The 25,160-nt window shown below is 36.8% G+C and overlaps 1 protein-coding gene across 1 annotated transcript in view; it reads left to right on the forward strand.

Moving 5' to 3' along the window:
• The window catches only part of LOC141502212 (phospholipid-transporting ATPase VB-like), a 102,285-nt gene that overhangs the window by 23,200 nt on the left and 53,925 nt on the right, over positions 1 to 25,160 (forward strand). The window contains 4 exon segments of the mRNA XM_074206868.1: positions 11,509 to 11,640; positions 18,258 to 18,385; positions 20,765 to 21,017; positions 23,078 to 23,301. Of these exon segments, the coding sequence (XP_074062969.1) occupies positions 11,509 to 11,640; positions 18,258 to 18,385; positions 20,765 to 21,017; positions 23,078 to 23,301 (737 nt within the window).

Below are 25,160 nucleotides of genomic sequence, written 5' to 3' on the forward strand. Positions count from 1 at the left end.
GAAATGATTCCTTAGAGTACTGGGTTCTGGAGTCAGAAAGACATGGGTTCAAATCTAACTTCTTACCAGCTGTGTGACCTTGGCAGGTCACTTAACCTCAGTTTCCTCAGCTGTAAAATGGGGATAATAATAGCACCTACCTCCCAAAGCTGTTGTGAGGATCAACTGAGATAACATTTTGTGAAATGCCTGGCACAGAGACTGACATACAGCTGACTCTATAAATATTAGTTATTATTAGGTATTTCCATTTCTTAGATAAACTGAAGCCTGAAGGCATGGAGATTGTGCCCTTTTCACTTCCTGACTCCATATGCCCACTCTCCTTTGAATTTAAGTAGGGTTCCCCCACTGTGCACATGGATCCAAGTATAAGAGACAGTCACATTTGCCTGCTGTGAAAATTCTGGCCAATGGAATAAAATTATCTCTGGTAATAAAGGAAACAACTCTGAAGTCAAACCTATTGATTTGCCTTTTTCTCTCATTGTTATAAATATTTTTCAAGGTTGGGGGTGAGATGACCCAGAAGACCATCAGACATTTGTCCATTGGTTTGTGGGTTAAGGTCCTCCTTTGGGGAAGGAAAACTGGTGCCCAGAAATCTTGTTGAGTATCTGGGATGTGACCAGCCAGCCTGCTTTGTAAAGGTTATACCATCTTGACCAGAAACAAAATAGTTCTACAATAATAGAAAAAATGTGTGTGTGTGTGTGTGTGTGTGTGTGTGTGTGTGTATAAATAGCAAAAGAAACATGAGAAAGAAAAAAACATAAAGCATATTTTTAAAAGTAAAAAATAGTATGCTTTGGTCTGCAGTCAGCTTCCATAGTTTTTTTTTTTCCTCTGGAGGTTGATGATATTTTCTGTCACAAGTCTTTTAGAACTGTCCATATTCACTAAACTGCTAAGAGGAGCTAAGTCCATCATAGCTGACCATCATACAATGTGCTTATTAATGTGTGCAAAGTTCTCCTGGTTCTGTTCACTTTACTTAAGAGCAATTCATGCAAGTCCTTCCAGGCTTTTCTGAAGTCTGACCACTCTTGATTTCTTTTTTTTTTTAAGGTTTTTGCAAGGCAAACAGGGTTAAGTGACTTACCCAAGCCACACAGCTAGGTAATTATTAAGTGTCTGAGGCAGGATTTGAACTCAAATACTCCTGACTCCAGGGCCGGTGCTCTTTCCACTGCACACTCTTAATTTCTTACATCAGTTCCCTCATTTTACAGGTGAGGGAACTAAGGCCCATAGAAATTAAAGCCAAGTTCACAGAGGAGGGATTTGTTAGTGATTCCACTCTGAATCCAGATCTGATTCTAGATCTTTCTATTATCCCACCCTGCCTCCAATCCCATTACTTTATAGTAAGGAAAATGAGGCTCAAAGAGAAGTAAATTACTCAAGGTTTCATATTCAGGGCTTCATTCTATTCTAGACAGGACCAAAATCCAACATTTCTAACTTCTAAGCCCTCCTGGTTCTCTAATTTGCTCTCAGCTTCTCCATTATTTTTTCACTCTCTACTCATTTAAAAGACCTTTGGATCCTCTAAGGTGATATCTTTGAAAAAACCAAACCCCTTTTCATCTGACTCATATATCAAGCTATCAGTTCATTAAATCAATAATTTATTGAATTTATAATATGTGCAAGGGAAGATTCTATGAGGAGTACATCAAACATGAAACAACACAATATGAGGAAAAGTGTGATGTGGCCACAAGAGAGATACCAAAGGAGTCAAGATCACAGGTAGTTGAGGCAAAAAGTAGATCAAGGGAGGCTTCATGATAGAGAAAACATCCACACTAGATCTTGAAATTGCATGTCTACTTCCTTCTTAAATAATTCCTCCTATGAATGCCAGTCAAAAAGCTTTGACTGCTAAATAAATACCCTAGTGCCAATATTGACATCATTGATTTCTGAATTATCCTGATTACTCAGATCCAAAAGCTAACCTCAGAAGCTTATCTCACAACAGGACGTGTCATTGTAAGTTCTTATTTTGCGCCCCCCCCCCCCAAAAAAATTCCATGGTTTCCAGAACAGATGTCCAGGTGATACATTAAATAGAGTTCTGGTCTTGGAGTCAGGAAGGCCTGAGTTCAAACTCAACCTTAGCTATTTACCAGGCAAGTTACTTAACCTCTATTTACCTCAGTTTCCTCAGCTGTAAAATGAGGGTTACAACAGGTTTGTGCAGGATAAAATTAGATAACATTTGTAAGAAATAAAAAAATAGCAATTAGCTCCATATCTGGCTCATAGTACACACTCTTAAAATACTTATTCCCTTCCCACTTATCATACTTCTGAGAATCCCTGTCCCACTACTGTGTCCTCTATCAAATTCCTGTTGACAAAACCTGTGCCATGGGACAGTCCCATGCTAATCACTGACAGGGGGCTGGTTGGGTTTGGTTTTTATTTATTTATTTTTTTTTTGGCATGGGTTATATGGTTGACAACATTTTGGTGACTCTTAATTGAAGAACTTTTCTAATCTAGATTTGTCTCAGTTGTTCAACAGAGAGGTCTACTTTCCCCCTTGAGACATGCATCAATTCAATAATTATAAACATAACTGCCTATTAAGTATCACAGGATAAGGTTACACAGGCAAGAATTAAATAATCTCTGCCCTATAGTAACTTACATTCTCTAGGGAGAAATAACAAGAACACATAAATAAATAAATGAATGAATGAATAAATGAATGAGTAAATACATAAATACATAATATATAATGTCTTCTTTTGGGAGGAGTGGGGGTGGAATGCACCAACAACTGGTACAACCAAGAAAAGTTTATTGTAGAAAGACTTGAAATGTGTCTTGAAGGAAGTTAGTTTTCAAGAGGTAGGATAAGGGGCGGTTAGGTGGCACAGTGGATAGAGCACTGGCCTTGGAGTCAGGAGTACCTGAGTTCAAATCCGGCCTCAGACACTTAATAATTACCTAGCCATGTGGCCTTGGGCAAGCCATTTAACCCCCTTGCCTTGCAAAAAAAAAAACTAAAAAAAAAAGAGGTAGGATAAAACTCTTAGTGATCTAGTCAACTTCAAAGGCTTTAAGTTATCACTATAAGCAGATGAGCCCTAATTCTCCATGTCCTTTGAGATCTGATCCTGCATCACCATCTATCTGGTGGACTCTATGTCTCAAAGACATCATAAAGACAATGTGTCCAAAAATATACTCTTGATCAAAAGTCTTAATTTCCATAGATCACTAAGAGTTTGAGCAGAGAAAAAGAAAAATGCCCAAACAGAGTCCTGGGATTTCTCCACATAAAACGGACAGGACATGGTCAATAATAGCATCAAAGGTGGTGGTAACCAGATAGGTAGAAGAACCAAGAGGAAAATGTCACAAAAACTGAGGGAATTGAGAATATCCGGAAGGAAGATGAAGTCAGCATTTTCAAAAAGCTCCAGAGAGATTCAATAGGATGAAAATTAAGAAAAGGTCACTAGATTTATAAATTGAGATTATTGATAATCCTAAACAAAGAATTCTCAGTCAAATGGCAAAATCAGAATTACAAAAGGTTAAGAAATGTGAAGGAGGGGGCAGCTAGGTGGCACAGTGGATAAAGCACCGACCCTGGAGTCAGGAGTACCTGGGTTCAAATCCGGTCTCAGACACTTAATAATTACCTAGCTGTGTGGCCTTGGCAAGCTACTTAACCCCATTGCCTAGCAAAAAAGCAAAAAAAAAATGGGAAGAACCAGAGGTAACAGAAGTAGAAAATGTTTTGGAAATGAAAGGGAGGTGATAAAGGAGAGTAGCTTAAGGGGATGGCATGGCCAAGTAAAAGTTTTGTTGTTCTTTAGTTGTTTGACTATTTCATATTCAAGTCTTTAAGACCTCATTTGGGGTTTTCTTGGCAAAGATACACTGTGATTTGCCATTTCCTTCTCCAATTCATTTTACAGATGAGGAAACTAAGGCAAGCAGAATTAAGTGACTTGCTCAGTGTTACGTGGCTAGGAAGTGTCTGAAGCTGGATTTGAACTCAGGAAGATTCATCTTCCTGACTCCAGTCACAGCACTCTACCCACTGCACCACCTACTTGAGTCAAAAGTTTTTTTTTTAAAGATGGGGGAAATCTGAGCATGTATTTAAATAACAGGGAAGGCTTCAGTAGATAAAGAATGACTGAATATTAGAAAGATTAAAGGATAATTGAAAGTTCAAACTTCCAGAAAAGATGAGAAATTGATAAGATCAAGGGCAAAGACAATATCATACTCCAAGGCTGGAGCAGAGAGGAGAGAATGGGAATTTTGAGGTATAGAATTAGAAGGAAGAGGAAGTTAATTATATATATATGTGTGTGTGTGTATATGACAGAAAACTTCCCAAGATCTATCAAGTCTGACTTTCACCTAGGCATAAATTATAAATATATGGCCAATAGAAACATAGGAAACATTATTCAGGATTATAAAGTCAGCTAAGAAAATGAAAACTATAGAGACACAAATAGTATTTTATCACTACTGTTGATTAAAAGCAAGGGAGAAAGGTTTACAAAGCAGAAGTTGATTAGAAAGACAATGTCCAAGAACGTAATTCCTAGACCATGAACCATAAAAAATGATAGATTTTTGTTCAGGGAATGATGCATTTAATGATAAAAAATATATATATGCTTACCTAGAGTTCTACTAAGATGATTTTTTTAAAAATAGTTTAAACTAAAAAAAGAGAGAGAAAGAGAAAAACTGTTGTCAAGCATATGATAGGGAGTTACTAAAAAGTAGGAATAAAAATAACTTTAGAAATACCTCAAAATTCACAAAAGGCAAAAAATCGAAACAAGTAGCCAACAATGGATTTGTCTGTTTATGCCCAGATGCACAAAGTACAAATACTAGACAAGGCCTTCTAGAGCATACTTGATGTAACAATTCGTAATTTTTTTTTTTTGTTTAATGAACCCCTTTGGCAATCTGATGAAGCCTATGAATCCCTTCTCAAAATAGGATTTTTTTAACACACAAAATTAAATACAAAGAATCATAAATAAAACTAATTATATGAAAAGATGGGTATCAAAATGTAAAAAAGAATTTTTGAATTCACAGACCCCAGTTTGAGGTCAATTAAACATTATAGATATTACTCAAACTTAGTGCATATTTCATAGCTGGGAAATGACTAAAAAGGTATCACTTTACTCAGAATATGTAAAAAGGATAGGAATGGTAGTGAAACAGGAACATAGATTCATATGAGGGAGGCAGGGTGAAAAGTATTTCAATGAAGAGCAATGGAAGCAGACAGAGAAATACAGTTAGGTTCAAACTAAGGGAAAACTTCCCAATAATTAGTGTCTCCAAAGGGAGCGTTGTCTCCAGTTCATCACTGGTTCTATCTTAGTTTTCTAGTCTCATCTTACACTACAATCTCTCATAAACTCCTTCTCCTGGACCAGTCTCCATACCTTTTTCTCAGCCTTCTTCATTCCTTTGCTTGTAGCATTTTCTAGACTGAAATGGATTCTTCCTTATCCCTCATCTCATTTACTGATGTCTTTCTGGTTCTAAAAGACCCAGGTACCTTTTCCATATTTGGAAATGATCTCTCCTTCTTTAAATTCTTCATAATATTTTGTTTGGATTTCCCTTTGATTATTACTACAGTCTATTATGTATTTCAACTATTTGCATATATTTTCTTTTTACTAAATATTAAGGCCCTCACAAGGAGGCCTTATTCCATCTTTTTATCTATGCAAGCTTTCAAGTAATGGCTACCCATTGGGATGCTATGCTGTGGAATCTTAATCAGGTTAGGGTCCCTTCTGAGTGTGAGATTCTGTAATTCAGGCAGCTGTCTCCTGATTCTCACCACCCAGGAAGCAGATTTCCTTCCCTATCATTCTCTACTTTCCTTCCCATCTAAAGTGTTTCATTTAGTATGATATGTTCACAAGAGACAATAATATAAAGCTTGTTTGGGCACATCACAAAGAGTTCCTCACTCACTCACATTGAGAGTCAGCAAATATTATCTTTTGTGAAAATTAATTTAGTTCCACCTATGAGACTCACAGCCCAGATATGAAGCTGCAGGAAGGGGCAGAATCTTTTACTTATATGATGTGTTCTCTATTATCTTTAATGGAGGAAAATCCATATGGCCATTTGAAAAATGCAACTAAAGCTACAGATTCTCCTCTCTCTGTATCATTGACTGGGCTGCTTATATAATGTTCTCAATATACCTGTCTGGTCCTGCCACAAAGGACAGAGACTGGTTCTTTAATTTCATTGACTTTGGAAACTCCTGTCTGAGGGTACTGCCTCTATCCATGCAACTTAGCTCTTTCCCTATAATTAAATTCTAAGAGAATTTCCTACAACTCTGAGAAGATCAGTGACCTCCTCAAGGTCATAATTTAGCTTTTAAAAGTCTGCACAACTAGGATACAGTGGTGTCTTTTCAACCTCATTGGACATTACTTCCTCTCCTGTATCCTGGCCATTTCTCAAAAATGATACTCCCTCTCCTATCTCTGTGCCTTTGCACTAGCCATCCTACAGACTGAAACATAATCCCTCCTTTATCTTTCACCTCAGAGTCCCATTCTTCCTTTAAGATGGTGCCCAATTACTATCTTCTACATGAAGATTTTCCTGAACCCCCCCCCATAATTAAAACCCTCCCTTCCAAACAATCTTATATTTATCACTTTGTATGTTTTTGTATTTATTTACTTTATAAGTATAATACAAATGATACATAATGTCCTTTGCAATAAGGATTGTTTAATTATTTTTGTACTTGTATTACTAACACCTTGCACAATGCCTAAAATAGTAGACCCTTGATTAATAAGTACTGCTTGCTTAATTGATTCCTAGTCAGAGATGAATCTTTAGGATAGATATTTCTTGTCTCAAGTTCAGTTCTCTATCCATTCTGCTATGTTCCTTGTGCTACTAAATAAAGAATTAACTGTTATTCAAGACTTCCCATTAACTGGCTCTATCCTAGCTAACCTGGACCAATCTTCATGCTTTTTTTTCTCATTCTCCTCTGTCTCTTTGCTGGTAATATTTTCCAGGTCTGAAATGGACTCCTCCTTACCTCCCCCCCCATCTCTTTTGTTGAAATCTCTCTAATCCTTCAAGACCTAATTGTGGTGTCACCACTTCCATGAAACCTTCCCATTTAAAAATGATCCCTAATCCTTCATAATATTTTGCTTGGATTTCTCTTTGTCATTCATTCTCTTTGTCAAACATTCTAAAATGTTTCAGTTATCTGCATGCATTTTCTCTGTACTAGATAATAAGGTCTTCACAGAGAGGTTATATGTCTTATTTCACCTTTGTATCTCAGCACTTGGAACAGGACTTTGCATATAGTTTTTGCTTTTAAAACATGCTCTTCAAATTAAATTAAATTGGATAAAATAAGCACCTTCTTACTGGGCTTATTTGGCAAACCTTTAAGGTAATAGCAAATGTTTCTGTGACACTAACTGTGCCTACATCTCCAAATGTGGAATTTTTAAAAAGCATTTGTTCTCAATCCCAGCAATATAGGAGACCACGCTTTCTTCGAGTCAGTAAAATCAATAAGGAAGATCATTCTCCCCTTCATTCATTCACAATTACATATCTTATTAGAGTCAGTCACTCAACTGGTAATAATGAAATATTTACTATGTGCCAGAAATTACATTAAATATTGAGAATTCAAAGAAAAAGCAAAAATAGTTTTTGCCCTGAAAGAGTTCATGTGCAAAAAATTATACATACAAGATATATACAATGTAAATGGAAGACAATATCTGCAAGAAGGCTCTAATGGAGGAGGAGGTCAGGAGAAGGGTTCCTGCAGTCTCATACTTCAGTGTTTCAAGGAGCTATCATTTTCTTAGTAGAGGTATTCTTCCTCAACTTAAATTATGGTTTCATGGGTTGTTATTGTAAAAATCAAAATCCATCCTTAGTGACAATCTTCAGAGTCTCTTTGAAATCTGTTCTACTACTTAACCCATTGCTGGGTCCATATTTGAAGTCTTTCCAATTTGGTAGGAGAGAAGGCTAGAGGAATAGATAAGGACCACATTATGGAAGGTCTTCAATATCAGGTTAAATAATTTTTTCTTTAATTGGAGGAGAACCACTGACAGTTTTTAAGTAAAGAAATAATATAATTAGAGCTGTGTATCTATTGGCATTGATGTGAAAGATAGAGTAGAGATAGAGATCTAAATTTAAGAGGCTAGGACAGTAACCCAGATTGTGAGGTAATGAAAGCCTGAAGCAGGGTTGTAGCAGTGGAAAATGGGATGCAATAGATGATAATATTAGTAATCATGGTAAGAATATACCCCAAAAAATTGTTAATGACCCAGTAATATTAATCTATTTTTAAGTGATTAGAATTTATTTTTTCTTTTTCAAACATTTTTAAAATTTTGAGTTCCAAATTCTCTCCTTCCCTCCAGTGCCTCCCCCACCCACTGAGAAGACAAATAATATGATGTCCAAATAATAATCCCTTAACATTTATGAAGGGCTTCATCTTTTTTCAACGTGCTTTCACATGCATTACTTTATCTGACTCTCACAACCAAAGTAGAGTAGTCTTTTTTTTGTTTTTGTTTTTGCAAGGCAATGGGGTTAAGTGGCTTGCCCAAGGCCACACAGCTAGGTAATTATTAAGTGTCTGAGGTCGGATTTGAACTCAGGGACTCCTGACTCCAGGGCCGGTGCTCTATCCACTGTGCCACCTAGCTGCCCCTAAAGTAGAGCAGTCTTGAGAACTTTATTTGGTATAAAAATAAAGAATAAAAAAAGTGAAAGCTGCAACACTGACCAGACCCTACATTTATGTGCCTGACACAATGCCATTGCTAAATAAACATATTTATAATTGAGTTCAATGGAACTGAATGGCACAGTCATCAAGAAACCCTAGCCTCATTCATATCACAATGAAGCCATTAGGATTTGAGAAAAGGTTCAGTTCTTTAAATATCTATGCATACAAAATTTATATATAGCCCAGGCCCTTAAGTTTCCAAGCCAGTTGGAATCGCTAAGAATATGTACATACAACAAAAGTCAAGTAATGATTCAAAAGATTTCTTAAATCATAATGATGTACCCAAATGAGGATTCTGGACAATAAATGCTATGAGAATTCAGGACTACATTGAGAGATGAGGTAATCTCATGGATTCAGAAAGTCAAAAGTCAAAGGAATCATAGATCACTTCATATGCTTCATTTTACAGAGAAGAAAACTAAGACCAATATAGTTAAAATGCCCTTTCCAATGTTCCAAGCTCATAGGATCACAGATTTAGTGCTAGAAGGTGCCCTTAGAGATCACCTAGTTCAGCAAATGAAGAAAGTGAGAATCTGCTGCCTTCTCTCTATTGATTATTTATCCTATAACATGTTTGTACATAATTATTTATATGATGAGTTCTTCAAGAGCAGGGTCTGTTTTCTGCCTTTCTTTGAATCTTTTTCCAGGTACTAACACAGGAAGCAACTACTCCTTCTGCCTCAATTTAATGGCACTCCTAGAATTATGGGGATAATTCTGACTTTTTCTCTCTCCTAAATTTCTCACTTCTGCTTTAGTCTTACCCACCTGCCTGCTACTCCCTCCTCACCAACCTTTGTCTATAATATAGAGTGCCTAGTAAACCTACTATGAATGCCAGTGAACCTGGAAGGGGGAAAGAGACCAAAGTGGTGATGAGGGTTTAAGTATTAATGTTTTCCACTGGGTCTTAGGTAGTGGTGTTATCCAATGAGAGAGGTGAACAGCAGGATTTGTACTAGTTTTTGGCAAACTGAAAGGTGGCTATTCCATTAGTACAGACTTCCTGTTCAGATTTCACATGCATCCTGCTATTACAACTGAAACAACTTGAATCTAATTTAATAAAGCGTAAGGTTTTTTTTTCCTTCCCACTGTTTTGTTGCCACTTTAAATCCATGTAAGTGACAAGCTAAATAACATTAAAACTGCTCACTGCTGGATCTGACATATTGCTTTTCTTTAATTTTGCACAGAAATATGTGACTGGCATTTCCTAATCCAACTACCAAGGAGAATGCCATAGTTAAAATTTAGAAGGCTGCTTAATCAAGACCCAAGCTGCTCTATCTCCTATTTATTTTTCTTTTTATCTAGAACTAGTTTGTTGATCCAAGTTAGTTGTTTTGTCCCTTCCTCTATCTTTTCCCTAATACCTTTTTTGAGCAAACACTCTCTGTTTTCCCCAAACTAGTGTCCTCATTGGTTTATACTCATCATGCTTATTTCTTATTCATACCTCCTCCATTCTCAAAGACCCTCACTTGATCAGTCCATCCCCATTATCATCTTATATCTCTCATCCCTTTTATGTCTAAAACGCTTGAGAAAGTTGTCTACATCCTGAACTAAAGTCAACACATGCAAAACTGAACTCATTATCTTTTTGATATTTTTTCATCCCTCTCTGTCCCATACCCATTGGAAAAGGATACCACAATCCTCCCACTCACCCAGGTTCACAACCTAGGGGTCATCTTTGACACCCCTCCCCTCACTACCATCATAATCACCACCCATTAGTCAAATTGTTGGCAGGTTCTCTTGACTCTACCATTGTAATATTTCTAATATGTGCCCCTTCTCTCCTCTAACACTGTTACCATCATAATGCAGGCCCCCATCACCTTCTATCTAGACTTCTGCAATGAACTACGAGTTAGTCTATCATGCTCCCTAGTTTAGGATGATTTTTTTTTACTTAATAGGGTTTTTTGGCAGGGTATTTCTTTGAGTTTTTGCCCTCGGGGCTTACTCACAGTGCTTAGCACATAGAAGCCAATTAATAAATGACTTTTTTCTCTTTCATTTGGTCCCTATTGCATTTTCACAAGCTAGTTTTAGTCTAACTTTCCAGACTTATTTCATATTATTCTCTCTCACACACCATATTCTAGATCAACTCACCTATTTCCCTTTTTCTTTGATGATCTATCTTCTAACCTTATGCTTTTGCACAGACTTTCCTCAGCTGTTCTTAGAATCACTCACTCAATTCAATTTTTTCCTCTTATAAATCCTTCCTACAGTTGCCATTGATCCATCTTTGAGGAAATTAAATTTAGTGTTCTTTAAGACAGAACTAAACATCCTATTGAATTATGAAAATAAGGGCCTATTGGACTAAAAGCTCCCTGAAGGCAGATATATAGTGTTTTTGTTTGTTTTTTTACCTAGTAAAACTCTCAAAAAAAAGGTATTCAGGAGACACTTTTAGGTTTAATCTTTATTATTCTCATTTTCTGCCTCACTTTTCCAAGTCTTTTCAATCCACAAAACAATAAAAAAAAATGTGTAGCATTTGCATATTTCTGAGGTATAAATGCTCAGTTTCATTACTGGTTCAGGCTGACTCCAGTATACTCCTGAGATTTTGCCACAGTGCACTAACTGCCTATTTTTCCATTTATTTCTCTAAGGCCATGAAACAAAAGCTATGCTGAACAATAGTGGCCCACGGTACAAGCGCAGCAAGGTCGAACGTCGGATAAACATCGATATTTTCTTCTGTGTGGGAATTCTCTTCCTCATGTGCCTCATTGGAGCTATAGGTATGGAGCATTCAAAAAGCATCAACTCCTATTTACAAAGTTCTCTTTTGCCCTCAGACCCTGGGTCAAGACCCTGGGTCTGGACTTCATAAGGTCCAGGACTGGATAGCCCTATAAATTTACCTAATATAAATCTATCATTTTTACAGATGATAAATCCAAGGTACAATGTTCTAAATTTTTATGGTGTAAATAATAGAATCTGAATTCAAATCCAAATCTTCTAACTTTAAATTCATTAAAAAGCAACACTATCAGCAATTCTGATTTTTACCTTCTTACCAAGGACACCAAGCACATCTGAAAAAAAAAAAACTATTATAATTTATGAATTGAAGAGGTGACCAGCATCCTTCCCCATAGCCTTTTGTCATTATTTTATTGTCAATTGAATGAAATACAATGAAGAAGTAGTTAAGTTCCAAATAGAAATCTGCCAATCACTATGGCAGGATAGTTAGTCAACAAGCATTTATCAAGAACTTACTTTGTGCAAACAACTGGACTAAATGATTGGGATATAAAGAAAGGCAAAAAAATGGTTTCTCCTTTCTAAGAGCTTACATTAAAATGGGGGAGAGAATATATAAATAATTAGGTATCTACAGCATACATATACAGCATACTAAACAATTTCAGGAAGGAAGGGACCAGTAACTGGAAGCCTTGGGAAGGCCTCCCACAGAAGACGGAATTTGAGATGAATCATAAAGAGATTCAGGGAAATTAAAAATAAGAGAAAATGGAGATAATTCTAAGCTTGGTAAACAACAGCAAAAATGTCTTACATGGGAGGAAAAGCAGACAGGCTAATGTAATTGCTCATGAAGGGGAATAAAGTCTAAGAATGGAAAAGTTAGGAAGGGATGAGGTTGTGAATGTTGAGCAGAAAATGTTGCTTTTAATTCTGAAAGTTAAAAGGAACCACTAGAATTCAAGATGGACATTTAGGTGAAACAGAGGATAGAGCATCAGATCTAGAATCAAGAAGACCCATCTTCATGAGTACAAATCCAGCCTCAGGCATTTCCTGGCTGTGTGACCCTGGGCAAGTCTCTTAACCCCATTTGCTTGATATCCTCATCTGTAAAACAAGCTGGAGGAAGAAATGATAAACCATTTTTTGGGAAAACCCCAAATGGAGTCACAAAGAATTGGACACGATCGAAACAACTCAACAACAACATGAATTCAGGGGTGGGGAATTATGCAGGGGGAGTGCACTGCACATTAGGACAATTACTTTGGCAACTGATTGGAGAATAGATTGCAGTGGGGAAGGATTTGAGACTAGAAACCAGTTAGAAGATTGTTGCACTAATCTAGGCAGGAAGTATTTAGGGATTGTTCTAGAGTGATGATAATTGTGTGAATGGAGAGAAGGTGGTATCTACTACAAAATTTTTAAAGGTATATACAAGATTTGCCAACGGATTGCTTAGTTATAATAACATAAAAATGAGGAGTCAAGAAAAACACTGAGGTTGTATGACTGAGAGGATAATGGTGCCCTCAATAGCAATAAGGAAATTGGAGAAAAGGGAGGGTTTGAGGGGATGGAGAAGATAATGAGTCCTGTTTTGTATATATTGAGTTTCAGATTCCTATGGGACATAAGTTTTGGATGTCCAAAAGGCATTTTGAGGTGTAGGACTGAGATCAGGAAAGAGACTAGCTCTGGATATCATCTCTGAAGAAATGATAATTAAACCTTTGGAAATAAATGAGATCATCAAGTGAGAAAATATAAAAGAAAAAGTGAAGAGGGCCCAAGCTTTAGGACATCATACTTAGTGGATGCTACATGAATAATCTTTAAAGGAGACTAAAAAATAGCAATCAGAAAGACAGAAGAACTGAAAGAGAGAAAAGTCCAGAGAGAATAGAGAGTATGTGCTGGAAGAAAGGGTGAGTGACATTGTCAAACCTTCAGAGAATTCAAGAAGTATGAGGAATGAGTAGTGGCCATTAGATTTTGGCATTAGATCACTGGTCACTTTGGATAGAATAGTTCCAGTTGAATGATGAGGTGATTGCTGAGGGAACAAGGAAAAAAATGAAATAGCCCCTGCCTTCAAGGAGTTTACAATTCAAGAGGACACAACACATAGAGATGTAGTGTGTACACAAATATATACATATATTTCTAAATACATATATACATATATATACATACATATATAAACAACACAAACAAAATATATACCAAAGAAATAGGATAATTTAGGAGAAGACCAGTATTTGTTTCCTAAATGGGGCTGTCGGGAAAGGCTTCTGTGGAAGGTGACTCTTGTACCAAACTTTATCAAAGACTGTTACATCTGAGTTCTTTACTAATGGTGTCTCCAACACAGGGATAAAAGAATTGGAAACTGCCATAAATAAACCTTTTAGGATGTTGTCCAAGTTAAATCTTCTTTATATTAATTGGTATGCCAGGATGTCAACCTATTTACCATGCCACAAAACAAGATTTGATATTTTAACTTTTCTTCTATTCTGGACTTCTAGTTCATCAACGATTCTTTTTTTTTAAAGCGCTAAAATATCATAATAAAAGAATATTTTAATGTGTTATTTAATCACTTGCTTCACTCCTAATTTGACCCTATATAACCCATTTCTATAGCACTTCACAATTCATAAAACACTTTCTTCACAAAAACCCTGGGAGATGAATAGGTAAACATGTCCATTTTATAGATCAGAAGAGAGATTCATAGAAGTGAAATCTGAAACTCAAGTTTTTTCTTGATCCCATGACTTCCTTCAAATCCTTCCACTGAAGAGAGTCAGCCAATCATTGTGGCAAAACCCCTTGGATTTTCTTCTGTGCTCTCCTTCTAGTCCACCCAAAGTTCCCTCCTTAAAGCTCTGAAATATCCTAACAAAAGAGTATTTTAATAATACCCTTGGTTACTTTGTTAATTAAAAATCCTAGGCAGTGCAGTAGGATTAATCCTATTACCTGGATTAGGGTAGTGTACAAAGCAACAGGAGGTAAACATCTCCTTTTCAAAACCTCAGTCTCTCAGAACTTTCCTCTGTGTTCTAATGTGGTATTATATGGCATTATATCTGCCAGGGGAAGCAATTCTCCCTGCCATGTTTCTGGTTTCCAGGCTGATAGTATTGACTGGTCATGCTATGTCTGATTCTTCCTCTCTGGGTTATCTAACTTCATTAAATGCCTCTGGATGTTTTCAATTTGGAAAATGATAAAGGTGAAAACATTTTCCTCCTTTATGGATGAATAAGTATTATATAAATTACAGTGCTCAACACTGTGATCTATAAAGGGGTCACAGGCTTCATCTTTCTACCTCTCTTTATATGAATAAATGTGTGTGTGTGTGTGTGTGTGTGTGATGGCTAGGTGGCACTGCAGTGGATAAAACACTTGTGCTGGAGTCAGGAAGACTCATTTTCCTGAGTTCAAGTTTGGCTTCAAACATTTATCAGCTATGTGATTCTATAAGCAAGTTATTTGACCCTGCTTGCCTCAGCTTACCTTATCTGTAAAATGAGCTGAAAAAGGAAAGGGCAAACCCCTCCAGTATCTTCACCAAGAAAACCCCAAGCAAGTTGATCATGAAGAGTCAGATACCACTGAAACAATTGAACAAATACATGTGTGTGTGTGTGTTTTTCACTTTCATTTTGAAGAAAGATTCTCTTTGTCAAGGATGCTCTCCCTTCTTTATAGATTCTTTGAAAGTAGGAGCTAGAAATAATCTTGTCCTTAGCAAAACCTATTCCATTCCCTCAATTTTCAAATGAGAAACTGAGACAGAGAGATTATATTACTCACCTAAAATCATACACAAGTAGTTAATGAAAGAATTGAATTGAGAACCCAGTTGTCTGACTTCTAGACCAATACTCTTTGTCCTACATCACACCAACTTTGAATTTAGAAAAGCATTAACTATCCAATTCCCATCTTCTTTATGAAACTTTCCATAACTATTGGAGTTCATTTTGACTCATCCCTCCTCCTATAGCAACAATCATCTATCCCTCTTACTTGGCACTTAATCATTTATTTAAATATTGTTACTATTTAATATATCTTCCCTCCAGAAATAGGTTGGCCAAACGGCTCTCACTGAAGAACAAAGTATGGGATAAGGGAGGTAGAGGGAGGGAAGAGCTCAACTTGGAAAAAATTCCCAGGTAACAACTAAATCTACTGGATGGATGATTGGATAGCTAGGTAAGTAGATATATAGGATAGATGATAGATGGGTAGATAGATAGATAGATGAATAGATGATAGATGGATGATGAATTAATGATAGCGAGATGATAGATGGGAATTGTTAGGTCTCAAAGGATAGTTAATGCAAGCATATACAGCTTACTGTGTACCAATGTGCTAAATCCTGCAAATAAAAATACAAGTGAGCAAAAGTCCCTGGCCCCTCAAGGAATTTATATTCTAATGAAGAAAAAAACAGTAAGGAGGCCACAGTCTTCTCTACCAACTTGTGGCCCAGCCAGCATTGCTTGGCTGTTCTTTCATCTCTCTCTCTCTCTCTCTCTCTCTCTCTCTCTCTCTCTCTCTCTCTCTCTCTCTCTCTCTCTCTTATTTCCACCCATGCTTTCCTGAGTCTGAATAATGATTTCTCATAGGCATAACAGAATTCAAGTAGCCAATGGCTACAGAAACATCATGGAGAGATTTTTCTTTGCTTGCTTTCCCTTGATGGAGGGAGTATTGGGGGGGGGGTGGAATAACAAACAATAAAAGGTCAAGAATATCAAGGGAACTGATGAAAAAAACATAAAGGAAGGTGGTCCAGCTCTACCATATCTAAAACTAAAAAGTGGCAGTCATAAAAACTGCCCAGTACTAGTTAAGAAATAGAGTGATGACCCTGTCAATAAACTTCCTAAGAAAAAGTCTCCAGGTCCAGATGGATTTACAAGTGAACTCTACTAAACATTTAAGAAACAATTAATTCCTATTCTACTTATTTAAAAAATAGAAGTTCTGCCAGATCCTTTTATGACACCAACATGGTGCTGATTCCTAAACCTGGAAGAACCAAAACAGACAAAGAAATTATAGACCAATCTCCCTAATGAACATTGGTGCAAAAATCTAAATGAAATTTTAGCAATGAGATTCCTAGTAAGTTGTTACTAGGATAATATACCATGCTTAGGTAGGATTTAAACCAGGTAGGCAGGGATGGTTCAATATTAGGAAAACACTCAACAAAATTGAGCATATCAATAGCAAAACCAACAGAAATAATATGATTATTTCAATGATGCTAAAAAGCCTTTGATGAAATACAACATCCATTCCTATTAGAAACACTAGAAAGTGAGGAATAAATGGAGGTTTCCTTAAAATAATAAATAGTATCTAAAAACCAATAAATATCATTTTTAATGAGGATAAACTCAGAGCATTTCCAATAAATTCAAGGGTGAAACAAGGATACCCGTTATCACCATTACTATTCAATAGACTATTAGAAATGTTAGCTTGAGCAATAAGAGAAGGAAAAGAAATTGAAGGAATCAGAATTGGCAATGAGGAAGCAAAGCTTTCACTCTTTGCAGATGATGGTAGCCTTAGAGGAAATGAGAAAATCATCCTAAAAACTCCTTGAAGCAATTAACAAATTCTGCAAAGTAGCAGGATATAAAATAAATCCACATAAATCATCAGCATTTCTATATGTGAACAACAAGAGCAAAAGATAGAAAGGGAGATAAAAATTTAAAAAAAACAGTAAGGAAAGGGAAAGGGAACTGGAAAACAGGGAAGGAGGAATATGCCTTGTGATATAATTTGGAAATGGTGGTCAAGAGATCCAATGGTGGAATTTGTTCAGAATTCATTGTCCTATGGGGCAAAATCTAAGGGAAAGGGATATATATATGATGAGAATGATGATGAAGCACAGACAACATGGTATATATATATATGGAGAATGATGACAAAGCACAGATAACATGGTCACCAGGAAGATGGTCCCAGGCAAGATAGCAAAAACTCAACTCTAGAAATCCAATCTACTTGAGAAGGGACCAGGAGAGAAGAGAGAACAGAATCCAAAATTCCTGTAAGGAGATAAAGGTGCAACATGGTCAAAAGAAGCTTAGTAGAGAAGGTGAAAAGAAAATGTTACAAAAAAGTAAATTAAATTATTTTCCCAAAAAATGAAGTCCCAAGTTTCATAAGTTTAATATTGTAGAATCAGAACAGAAATGACCAAAAGTAGCAAAGATCACATGACTTGTTAATGGCAAAGTTATGACTAGAAATTAAGTCTCCAATATTCTTTTCTTTATATGTGGTGTTCCATGGCATTAGAGAGATTATGAGAAACCACATTATTTGTATTTTATTCATCTTTCCAATTGTTATAGGGTTCACAAATTCATAGGCAAGTGCAACAATTGGAAAATTATCCCCAAGATGATTCTATAAAAGGAACAATTTGCTCACTTTTGTCATAATTTGAATGCAGAATGAGTTGATAGTTTGTAAAAGGTGAAAGATTTATATGATCCGAGAAGAAACCAGAGTGTATGAATTGATAGTTTGGAATCAAGTTGAGATTCCTCCTTATTGCCTGATTTTTATGTCTTTTTAGGTCATGGCCTTTGGAAGGGAAAATTTTCAGGACTTCCCCCCTTTGATGTTCCAGATGCTAATGGAAGCTTCCCCCCAATTGCACTTCAAGGCTTCTACATGTTTCTCACCATGATCATCCTACTACAGGTAGGAAAAAAAGGCTCCAATTGAAAAGCTTAAAATTCCAGTGACTAATCTTTCTCCATCTTTGCAGAAGAAATGATGCTGCCTTTTGGGGGGAAATATTTAGATTTAATTTAAGAAAGTCAATAAGCATCTATTAAGTGCCAATTCTGAGGATAAGAAAAAAAGACTAGAGATATTCCCTACCCTTGAAGAGGTCACAGTCAAAAAGGGTGAGATGACATGTAAACAGCTATATATACAAACAAGTCATATAAAGAATAAGTTGGAAATAGATTGAAGGAAGGCATGAGCATTAATGAGGATTAAGAAAGGCTTCTCTTAGATAGGCAAGAAAGTCAGTGTCACCAGACCACTTGGTATATGAGGTTGATAGAATGTAAGAAGACCAGAAATGTAGAAGGAAGCTTTGAATGCCAAAAAGAAGATTTTTATCACAAAGGTAAAGGGAACAACTAGAGTTTATTGAATAAGAGGTCAGACTTGCTCTTTAGGAAAATCACTTTGCAGTTGAGTGGTTAAAGCCTAATGATTCCTTCTCAGAATAATGTTCTTAAATAATTTAAGGAAATATTAAATTTCAGTTAGAGGTTAATAAAAATAAAGTTGTCATTCCCCCCCCCCCCCCCCCCGCCGCCATCCAAAGTCACGGACCTCATGAAACTAATCTACAGACCCCAGGTTAAGAATCCATGACCTATGCCAATATCTTTATTTTAGAAATGAACAGAGGTCCAGGAAAGTTAAATGATTTTCCCAAAGTCTCATAGTAGTATCAGAGAAAGCCCTTTCCACCATATTATGCTGCCTTTAGAACAAGAAGGCTAAATACTTACCAAGTAGAAGACATTTAAGAGAAAGAAAATCTTTTCTGTGAAAGTGTTTTGCTCCCAAAATTCCACTAGCATTATAGCTGGACATCTCTTTTGTGAAGTAGATATGACCTTGAGTTCTTATAGATTATGAAAAGTAGCCGATAGGTTCAGATAGTCCTTAATGGACTGAGAGAAAGAAAAAAAAAATATCATGGGATTTTCTCATCACTATCTCCACTATGGAATAGAATAGAATATAAGGTATAGTGGACTGAGAACCAGAGATTTGCTTCTTGGCCTTATTTTACCACCAATAGACTGTGTGACCTTGGTTAAGAAAACTACTTCTCTTTGGTTCTCTAGAGGGTGGAAGTTCAATCAGATAATCTCTAAAGTTCTTTCCTCTGGTTTTAAATGGTTCTACTATATATAATTAATAAAAATAGATAAAGTCATAAAACTGCAAGGTATTTGGTGGATGGGTAAAGAGTTTTCTTCCCGTTTCTCTACCACTTTCTTGTCACTTTTTTGATACTAGTAGATCTAGTTTGGGAGATCCCTTCAAGATGAGGGCCTTTCCTGACCTCCCTTCAATGAAAGTTATTTCTAGTCATGGGGAGGGAGCATCATTCTCCTCTTATTCATTAAATAAGCTTTTATTAAGCACCTATTTGCCAGACATAAAGACAAAAATGAAATCGTTTCTACCCTCAAGAAATATTTATTTTATTGGATGTTGGGAGAGACAAGGTATCCATAATGAAAATAAAGAATATATACAAAGTAACTTTTAGAAGGAAAATTATAAGAAACTAGCAACCAAAGGGAGCAGGATAGGTTTCCTAAGAGATGTGATAATTGAGCTAGGGTTTCTCAGAGGAGGGACTGCATTCTATGTGTGGGGAAGATGCAATACAAAGATACAAGATGGGAAGGGGAAGATCATGCTTGAGGAATAGCCAGAAGGCCAACTGAGTTACTCTGAATGAGAATAATGCTCAAAAAACTTGGAAAGTTAGACTGGAATCAGATTATGAAAGATTTAAATGGCTAACAGAGGTACTGATATTTCATCCTAGAGGCATAAGCACTGTGACTTTCTGGGTTGAGAGTGACATGGTCAGACAGCAGAAAGAGTAACATAAAGAGGAGAAAAGAGGGCCCAGGAGAGAATTCTGGGTTCTACCCTGCACAACAGGGTAGAATATAGATAATGATTGGGAAAAAGTAACTAAGATAGAATGTATCATCACACACAAAAAAAGAAGAGAGTGTCTAGGAGAAAAGGATCGTCAATAGTCTCTAATACTACAGAGAGATCAAGAAGGATGAGGAATGAAAAAAGAATATTGGATATGAAAGTTAAGAGATAAACTATACCTGATGCAGAAGGAAAAATGCATCATAGGATTGAAACTACCTTATTTAAGGAATACTTTATTCACTAAAATTACATATAATAATGACAACATTATTCCATCTCCTCAATGATTCAAAATTTTTTTACTAGCAAGTAGCAGAGGGAAGAAACGATAATTATTACATAAAAGGCATATTCTTCTTTCAGATCCTGATCCCAATCTCTCTGTATGTATCCATTGAATTGGTGAAACTTGGTCAGATTTTCTTCTTACATAATGACATTGACCTGTATGATGAAGAAGCTGATCTATCCATTCAGTGCCGAGCCCTTAACATCACTGAAGATCTGGGTCAGATTCAGTACATCTTTTCAGACAAAACTGGGACTCTGACAGAGAACAAAATGGTATTCCGGCGTTGCACCATTATGGGCAATGAGTTTTCCCACCAAGAAAATGGTAAGAGGGTCTAAAATAAAGGGCCTCCATTGTAATTTTCATCTTTCTAGAAGAAAAAGGGTGCAAGATAAATGCAAGAAAAGAAGTCTAACATGACTTATCTGAATTCACCCCAGTGCTAAATGACAGTTGTCAAATTGCTTGACCTTTCTGAAGTTTTTTCCAACTTGGTATTTATTGACTATAAACATTCATTCTTGCAAAGCTAATAGGGTATTTTTTTTATTGTGTTCAGCTGTAAACTTTTAGAAATGTTTAGAAACTATAGAAATGTTTTAAAAATTCTCTTTCTATGACCTGGGTTATTGATATGCAGAGGATTATTTATATATGATGAGGGCACATATTTTATTGACACTGGAATGGGAAGCACATCCTATTATGACACCTCAGTTCCACAACTCAGTCAGAATGTCAGAATGAGTTCAGATTTGAATCACCACACACCCCAAAATTTTTTTTACTTGTCAAACCATTCCTTCTCATGGAGGTAATTCATTATAGTAGAATCCGCTGCCCAAGTTCCTATGCTGTCACAAGCAGATTGAAAGAAGATCTTAAGTAGAGCAGTCAGGTCAGACATGGTGGCCTCTGACCCACTTGAGCTGAGGACTTTCTCCTGGAGCCACACCTGGGGTTTAACAGCACTATCTTGTACAAATCAGCTAAGTATCAGCATCTGGAATATGAGGGCACTGAACTTGGTGGTATCAAAGGTCCCTTCCAACTCTGAATCAGTGATCCTATCATCCTAAGAGGAAGCTACCATTCTTACTTTCATGGAGATGATAGTCTGTTTAGGGGAAATAAGAATACATATAGAAAAGGTGGAGTGTGAGGAACATATAGGGTAGGAAAAAAATCTGTGAGCATTCAGAGAAGAGGGAGAGAGAGCATTATTGCTAGTGAATTAACCTCTGTCCAACCTTCATTTCTTCAAATGTAGTAGAATGGTTATATACTATAAGCACCTCGAATCCTTGAAAAAGGGGAAGTGAGAGAAAAGAAAAAGGGAATAAGCATTTATATCATGGCTAGTAGCTGCCAGACCCTGATGTAGCACCTTTATAAATATTATTTCATTTGAGCCTTACAACAACCCTGTGAGATATATACCATTATCTGCATTTTACAATTAAGGAAACAGCTTAAATGATTTGCCCACAATCACACAGATTAAGAAGTATCTGTGTATTTGAACTCAGTTCTTCCTGACTCTAGGCTCAACATTCTGTCCACTGTACCATGAGCTACCTCTAGCTCAGTGGGTCTAAAAACAACACATTTAGGGGAAAAAAACTGTACTGAACTTGGGGTCAAGAAGCTTTGGTTAAGGACCTTGAACAGAGTACTTTTCTTTTAACCTCAGTTTCCTGCTTTCTAAAAAAGAGATGATAATTTATGTATTATCTATTTCAGGAGGTTATTGGGAGAAAAATAACTTTGGTTAGGGTACCTGGACCTGTAATTTCATTAGAATAGGCAACTTCCAAATGAGGAACACCTTTTGTTGATGAAGGTAACTTACAGTCTTAGAAAGATTCTTAATGTCCCAAAAGGTTGTGACTTGTTCAGGGTCAAACAGTCTCTAGGCATCAGCAACAAAACCTGAACCCATTCTGACTTTGAGGCCAGATACTAAAACTTAGAACAACAAATTTTTCTTGGCAGAACTACCTTACTCTGCCTATCCCCATTACCAAAGAGGTGGAGCATCAGATAGGGTGTTGGCCCTATAATTACGACGATCTAAGTTCAAATCAGCCCCAGACACTTACTGCCTGTAACACTGGAAAATGCACTTAGTCTCTTTCAGCCTCAATTTCTTCATCTGTAAAATAGAGATAATAATACCTCCTTCCCCAAAATTATTGTGAAGGTAGAATGTGCTATTTGTAGAGTGCCATTAAATGCTAGTTGTTTTTATAATTACTGCTTTTGGTTACAGTTTTAGGTCCCCAATCCCTAGAGCATAAATTCCAGGATGACTGACTTAATTTACTGTATTTCTAGAATGAACATTTCTGACCATATTAGTAATGGGGCACTTTTCTTTATAGCCAAACGCCTGGAGACTCACAGGGAACTGGATTCAGATGAAGAAGACTGGACCAAATGTCAGTATGGGACCGTGCCAGGCCACATCACAGTGAGATGCCCTGGAGGAACCAAGGCCTTGAGGAGGAGCCAGAGTGCACGTGCCCATTTCCAGTGTCACACTCGGCACAAGTCCTTAGGAAGATGTGAGAGTGCCCAGTCTCCAGTGGCCTTCAGCAGTACTATAGTAAGTCATGCCTCTTTCTTTCCAAGGTACAAGGGATTCATTTCTGATATGGGAAGAAATATTGGTGGGGAAAGGTAATAGGAAACAATACTTGTAGAAGTGATCCTGTTATAAATGCCACCTTTGTTCTGTAGTTTAATCACCAATTAGTAAAAGTCATCCAGCCCTACCTACTTAAGATTGTCTTGGGTAGACAAACCCAGAAGAAAACTAAATTAAAAAAAAACATTCCACTAAAAACTTTATTAGAAGGAGGAAGGGAAGGGAAGGAGGGAGGGAGGGAGGGAGGGAGGATTCTGTTATAAAAGGAAGAGCATTGATCCAAGTCGAGAGATTTGGAACCATTGGCTTGTTTTGTGACAGACAAGGCACTTTATTTCTCTAGGTCTCAGTTTCCTCACTTATAAAATAAGAGCATTGGGACAGCTAGATGGGCCCAGTGGATAGAGCACCAGCTCTGGAGTCAGGAGGACCTGAGTTCAAATGTGGCCTCAGATGCTTAAAATTACCTAGCTGTGTGACCTTGGGCAAATCACTTAACCCTACTACCTAGCAAAAAATAAAATAAAATAAAATAAAATAAGAGCATTGAGTTAGACCAACTCTAAGGTCCCTCCTAGTGCAAGTGTTCTGTTTACTCATTGCCTCATTTAATGAACAAGCATTTATTAAACACATTTTTAAAGAAATTAAACAGTTTCCACCCTCATGGAATGTATATTCTACTGAGGAAAAATATATACATATAAATATAAACAAAAAATACACAAAGTAGATGGAAGAGGCCTCATGTAAGAGACAGTATCTGAGCTGAACTTTGAAGGAAAACTGAGGTTTTAAGAAGTAGAGGTTGTTGGAGATATATAGCATAGCTAGAACTGTTTTCTGAGGTTCTAGATATTTATATCCCATGTATCTGTGTTGTTTAGGACCAAACCTGTGATTCCATTGGAAAAATATCTCATGGAAAACCCAAGTCTACTTACATTTATTAGTCACCTACTATGTACCAATCACTGTACTAAGTCTGGAAATAAAAAGAAAGGAAAAAACAGTACCTGATCTCAAGGAGCTCACAGTCTAATGGGGGAAACAATATGCAAACAATTCTATACAAACAAGATATGTACAAGATAAACTAGAGATAATTTCAGAGGGAAGACACTAAAATTAAGACATTCATTGAGGAAATTTCCTTTACCAATACTGATCATCACCTGTTCTTCAATATAAATATATAGAAAATGTCCTCATTCTCAAAGAAGACCATGACATCAGGGAGGTGAATTGGATTTGAGTGAGAGGGTGCTGTGCTAAGTCACCGACCTCACTTTCTCCTCTAGAGCCATCTGGGTCAAGTGGCCAGTTATGAATCAGGATGATTGGATGACCCTGGATACTAGGCAATCAGAGTTAAGTGACTTGTCCAGGGTCACACAGCTAATTAGCATCAACTGTCTAAAGCCACATTCAAACTCCTATCCTTTAATTCACAGATGAGGAAACTGAGACTAAGAGAGGTTGTGCCATCCTGTGTGTCCAAGGTCACATAACTAATAAATGTCTGAGGTCAGATTCCAATTAAGGATCTGCAGATCCTAAAATCCAGCACTGTCCACTGTAAGCCCTAGCTGCTGGCCACAATTTACTCACATCTTTTCCTCTGCTTGACTCTTTGTCCATGTCTTTTGGACTATTCTCACCTAAATTTCACAGGCTCCTATGCATCTGGGAAAACTCTCCACTACCCTGGTAGAAATAACAAGCTGTAGCTCTAATTTGAAGCCTTTATGAACTGCTAGAGTAAAGGACACGTTTATCAGCCATCCTCTCTCAAGGCTCCAGAGAATGATTTAATT

Source organism: Macrotis lagotis, chromosome 1, assembly GCF_037893015.1.
Source record: "Macrotis lagotis isolate mMagLag1 chromosome 1, bilby.v1.9.chrom.fasta, whole genome shotgun sequence".
NCBI lineage: Eukaryota > Metazoa > Chordata > Mammalia > Peramelemorphia > Peramelidae > Macrotis > Macrotis lagotis.